The following is a 5,228-nucleotide window of genomic DNA, read 5'->3' on the forward strand; positions in this document are numbered from 1 at the left end:
TTGCGGTAGATACACCGTGGCCGGGTATGCCGGGCGCCCGTTTGGCGTCTCGGGACCCTATTCACATCGTTCGGGGCCGTATGTGAAAACCTCGGTCGGACTCCCTGCGGATGGAACCTGGATAGGCGATAAATCTGGAATAGAGACTTGAGTGTTTAGGTAGGCCGTGGCCGACACCCTCGTTGGGCTTCCGCTTGAAGGTTGCCGAGTACATGTCGTGTAAACGGCGGTAAGTGGTGAGAGCGTGTATGAAGAAGTACACCCCTGCAGGGTTAACATCATCTATTCGAATAGCCGCGTCCGCGGTAAAGGACTACTTGGTTGCCTATACAGTTCATAGACAAGTTAATGGTTACTACTAAAAAACTCAAGATAAGTGTGAGTACCGAGGATGGCTCTCTCGTAGGATGACGAGGGTGGATCCCCGGTGGAGTATTGTGTTGGTGATTAGTGGACTCGTGTGCGAAAACTATTTTACTAGTGGTGTCTCGTAGGATAGCTTAGCCAAGAGTCAAAGCTGGCTTGCTGCAATAACTCCACCACCTTCTTGAGAATGAGCATGTATAGTAGGTTCTGATGTAAGACTTGCTGAGTATCTTTGTACTCATGTTTGCTTAACTACTGTTTTCAGACAACAACACCGCCCCCTCCGATGGGTTTTATGTAGATCTCGACGTCGATGAGTGACTTGCCACCCAGGTGGTGATCCTGGCCATGGAGGGCCCTATGTAGATAGACAGGCTTCGAGAAGCCATCTTTCTTTCTAGTGTCTGGACTCAGACTATTTGCTTCTGCATGTGCTTGTATGCTTGTATGACTTGAGTGTCGGGTCATGTGACCCCTACCTGGATGAACATGTTATGTATGGCTCCCTGGAGCCTTTAAATAAAGTACTTGAGTTGTAGAGTTTTGTTGTGATGCCATGTTGTATTTACACATATCGAGCATATTGTGTGTATGATTGAAATGCTTGGTATGTGTGGGATCCGACAATCTAGTTGTTTATCCTTGGCAGCCTTTCTTATGGGGAAATGTAATCTGGTGCTCCTCGAGCCATAGTAGTCCGCTACAGTCCGGTTCACCGGAGTCCTGCTAGCCCAGTACTACTGCTCAGGACACTTGATTGGCCGGCATGTGTTTCACTTCGTTCCTATGTCTGTCCCTTCGGGGAAATGTCACGTGGTGACTTTCGGAGTCCTTCCTGGCCTGCTACAGCCCGGGTTCCCCGGAGTCCTGTTAGCCCAGTGCTATAGCCCGGATTCACTCGCTGATGACCGACATGCTCGATGTGATTCATGTATGCATGTCTCCATAGGTCTGTGCCGCTTTGGGTTCACGACTAGCCATGTCGGCCCGGGTTCTCTGTCATATGGATGCTAGCGACACTATCATATACGTGAGCCAAAAGGCGCAAACGGTCCCGGGCTATGGTAAGGCGACAGCCGTGGGGATACCATGCATGAGGCCGCAATGTGATATGAAGTGTTACCGGCTAGATCGATGTAACTTGGAATCGGGGTCCTGATAGGAATTAACGAAAAATCAAGAGTGAAGTGCATTCTAGGTCCTTCAACTATTTTGATGGTGTCACGTAGGTCCTCAAACTATGAAAAGTGTCATCCAGGTCTTTGAAAATCCTTAAAATGTAGTAATTGTGTATATATGTGACATCTTTGAAATAGTTTAAGGACATACGTGACACTTTTGAAATAGTTTAAGGACTAGAATAACACACATATTGCACTTTGAAGACCTGGATGACGATTTTCATAATTCAACGACCTACGTGACACCTCTAGAATAGTTTAAGGACCTATGATGCACTTCACTCAAAAATCAATCATCCCATATTTAGGAATGGACATGCGTGTGCAGACTGCAGGACACCAAAAAATGAAAAATCTAGAGCATTTCTACGATCAAGAGACATTCTTGCACTTGTATCTCTTGGCACACCAGACGAAAGCCGCGAGATTGAGCGCGCTAAGCGCGGCGATGAGCCAGAAGAAGCGGTCGAGGTGGCCCTCGTTGAGGTCATCCGGTATCCACCCGGGCCCGCCGCCCCTCGTCGTGACGCCGGACACGACGGTCACCACGAGCGAGCTCAGGTAGCTCCCCAGCGACACCGTGAGGAGCCCCAGCGCGGAGCAGAGGCTCCGCATCGACTCCGGCGCCTCGTTGTAGAAGAACTCCGACTGCCCCACGCACGCGAACACCACGCTCGCGCCCACCAGGAGGTACTGCGGCACCTGCCACAGGATGCACATCGGCGCCGCCGCCGCCCGGTCCAGCGCCAGCCGCCGCGCCTCGACCGCCGCCGCGGCCGCCATGACCAGCACGGAGAGGAATAGGCCGACGCCGAACCGCTGCAGCTCCGAGAACCCCCGCTCGTTGCCGGTGAACCTCCGCGCCGCCGGGATGAGCACCCTGTCGTAGACGGGCACGAAGAGGATGACGCTGACGGCGTCGAAGGAGGCTAGGGACGCCGGAGGGATGGAGAAGGTGCCCACCGCCGTGTCCATCATCCTCCCTTGCTCCAGGAACGTTGAGGAGAACTGCGCGAGCACGGAGAAGTAGACGATGCCGGTGGCCCAGATCGGGAGCATGCCGATCACGATCTTGAGCTCCTCGACTTGCGTGACGGTGCAAAGCCTCCATGGATCCGAGTAAAGCTCCTCGGCCGAAGAGACCACCGCAGCCTTGTCCAGGAAACTGAGCACTGGTGTATGCTGCAATTTCTTGGTACCGTCGGACTCCGCCATTGATTCAACCTCCGGTAGCTCGTGGAGGAGAGAAGCATCACGCGGCAAACCCACGTTCCGTTTCCGCACGGCCGCGACGACGACCTGGGAAACTCTTGCCAGCGGGCTTCCCAGAGGCTTCTGCACCCTGTACGAGCCGGAGCCCAGCAAGAAGCTCGCGATGGCCAGCGCGATGAACAGGGTGGGGATCCAGAGGCCGACGACCCACCCGCAGTGGTCCTGCACCCACACGACGACGGCGCCGGAGACGAAGCTGCCGATGTAGATGGAGAAGAAGAACCAGTTGAAGAAGGAGTTCTTCTTCAGCCTCTCCGCCGGGACGCCGTCGTCGAACTGGTCGGCGCCGAAGGAGGAGACGCAGGGCTTGATGCCGCCGGCCCCGATGGCCATCATGTACAGCCCGAGGAAGAACACGGCGGACTGGGACGAGGGCGACGAGCCAGCGTCCTGCGGGCAGCCGAGCCCGGCGCACGCCGCCGGGAACGACGCCGAAACTGACATCGCAGCCATTCCCTGGTGTCGCGCTTGAATTGTTAAGAAACTAGCTCCATTTGAGGTATGCGTGGGATCGAATGGATCAAAGCTTTGCGTGTGCTTACAATTAGGTAAACTGCGAAGAAGGCCAGCGTGCTGAGGTATCTGCCGAGGTAGGAGTCGGCGACGATCGCTCCGACGAGGGGGGCGATGTAGCAAGTGCCCTGCCAGTTGGTGTAGTTCCTCGCCGCCGACACATTGCTCTCCTGCAGGATCGTCTTGAGGAAAGTTACCAGGTTGAACTGGATCCCGTAGTACGCTAGCTCCTCGAAGCATTCAGTCACTGCACGCAGTGCAAGCCGGAACTCAGATCTACTAGTTGGTAGTAGTATTTCTCAAGCAAACTTCAAAGTAATTAATGGGCAGCACAGAGAGACAACAGTACTAATGTTCATGGGAAAAAGCCATGCATCTGTGCACTCTGAGCACAAAAAATGGACAAACTGAACTGAAATGAAGTACCCTTGATGTTTTTCTACCAAATCTGCATGAAAACTTGATGGTCTCCGTTTTACCTAAGATGAACTTGCATGCTTTCCAACTGCCGGTACGGTGCTTGGTTATAGGAGTTGTTGTTCCTTTGATGTCAACAACACGGTCCCCTCTGTGTACCGCAGAATCCTGTATAAGACAAGCCTGATACTCTTAGTAGAAGTACTAGTATGTACGTACTATCTTTCTGCAAATGCATGAAGTAACTGTATATGGAGTACACGATAGGAAAACAGAGGCCGGGATCAGAAAGTGGGTAGAAGACAGAAACTGGCGCCAAGTTAATTGCTAATGATTTTTGCTGTTTACTGATGCTGCCAAGCAGACCATCCTTTTTCAGGGACAATATTATGAGAAAAAACAGTATTGCATCATGCATGTATGTAACAGCCAGCATTTTGCACATCTCAGCACAGCAATATGCAGGTCATAATGCGCTAATCTGCGACGGTTAAAGGAAAACAGATCCATTTGTTTCCAGTATTTCAGTGTCCAAGGATCCATATGACATCCAACCCAGCAAATGCTGGTTTGGGCAGCAAAACGAGCTAATTCTCTCCAAATTTCTCAAGAAAGATATACTCCCTCCGTCCCATAATACAAGTGTCAAAAACGCTGTTATATTATGGAACGGAGGGAGTACATTCGTACTTCGAGGGACGCCGAAGCACATAAGAACGAATATTTGCTTTGGAAAATCAAGCTACTGCCAGAGATGAATGTGGAAGAAGTGGCAGAGAAACTGACCTCAAGAAGTGGTTCCTCCAGCTGCAAGTTTTCCTTGAGAGACGCCATGGTTGTACAAGCTGAACACAGCGGTACGGCGCCTCAATATATATGGATCTCACGTAGTACAAATCTGCGCAAGGTCAAATTTCTACAGTATATAAACTAGAAAGGCATTAGTTTAATACCAGCATACATGCCGCACTTTGGAAGTATGAGCGCTCACGATCGAAAGGTGGACATTAAATTCCATCCATCTCTATCTCTAGAGGGGTGTCCCACTTTGATTCCACATTCCACTGTGCGTCATCATACAACAACGTTACGGGTACGAAACAATATAACAATGTCACCGGCTTTCCAAAGCAACGGCGGCTTACATCTTCTGCGTGCATATACAGCTTTGTTCTTTAACCGCGAACCAACTGTGGTTGGATGGTCAGAAAGAGGACAGTGGTATCCTCAGCCCATCGGGGTTCAAGTCTTGATGCTCGTCTTTATTCCTGAATTTAGTTCAGGAGCGTTTAGTTGAAGGAGACGCTTTCGTTGACTACGAAGCGCCTATGATGCCTTCGTAAAATCTCAAGATGATATGCCGGCTCAGTCTCTCGAAGGTACTCATAGAGATGAGGTGTGCATGTGTATGTTCATAGGAATGAATGTATGCGCGCATATATATGAGCGTTTGCGTCTGTACTGCCACAGGCTGAGTAG

General features: G+C 51.1%; 1 protein-coding gene across 1 annotated transcript; it reads right to left on the minus strand.

Annotated features, from left to right (window-relative positions):
• Positions 1–1,694: 1,694 nt before the first annotated feature.
• Positions 1,695–4,604, minus strand: LOC119285049 (protein NRT1/ PTR FAMILY 8.3-like). Its single transcript, XM_037564252.1, has 4 exons — positions 4,536–4,604; positions 3,812–3,917; positions 3,362–3,579; positions 1,695–3,275 (listed from the first exon to the last, which is right to left on the minus strand). The coding sequence occupies exons 1-4, from the start codon at positions 4,581–4,583 to the stop codon at positions 1,920–1,922; spliced, it is 1,728 nt and encodes a 575-aa protein (XP_037420149.1). The 5' UTR covers positions 4,584–4,604; the 3' UTR covers positions 1,695–1,919.
• Between the last annotated feature and the right edge of the window lie 624 nt (positions 4,605–5,228).

Source organism: Triticum dicoccoides, chromosome 4A, assembly GCF_002162155.2.
Source record: "Triticum dicoccoides isolate Atlit2015 ecotype Zavitan chromosome 4A, WEW_v2.0, whole genome shotgun sequence".
Classification (NCBI taxonomy): Eukaryota; Viridiplantae; Streptophyta; class Magnoliopsida; order Poales; family Poaceae; genus Triticum; species Triticum dicoccoides.

Excerpts from the sequence above, each read along its gene's own strand:
- LOC119285049 (XM_037564252.1), bottom strand. The coding sequence starts at position 4,583 with ATGGCGTCTCTCAAGGAAAACTTGCAGCTGGAGGAACCACTTCTTGAG. Across the intron at positions 3,918-4,535 it reads TGGAGGAACCACTTCTTGAG|GATTCTGCGGTACACAGAGG; the intron begins GTCAGTTTCTCT and ends TGTCTTATACAG. Across the intron at positions 3,276-3,361 it reads TCTTCGCAGTTTACCTAATT|GGAATGGCTGCGATGTCAGT; the intron begins GTAAGCACACGC and ends GCGCGACACCAG.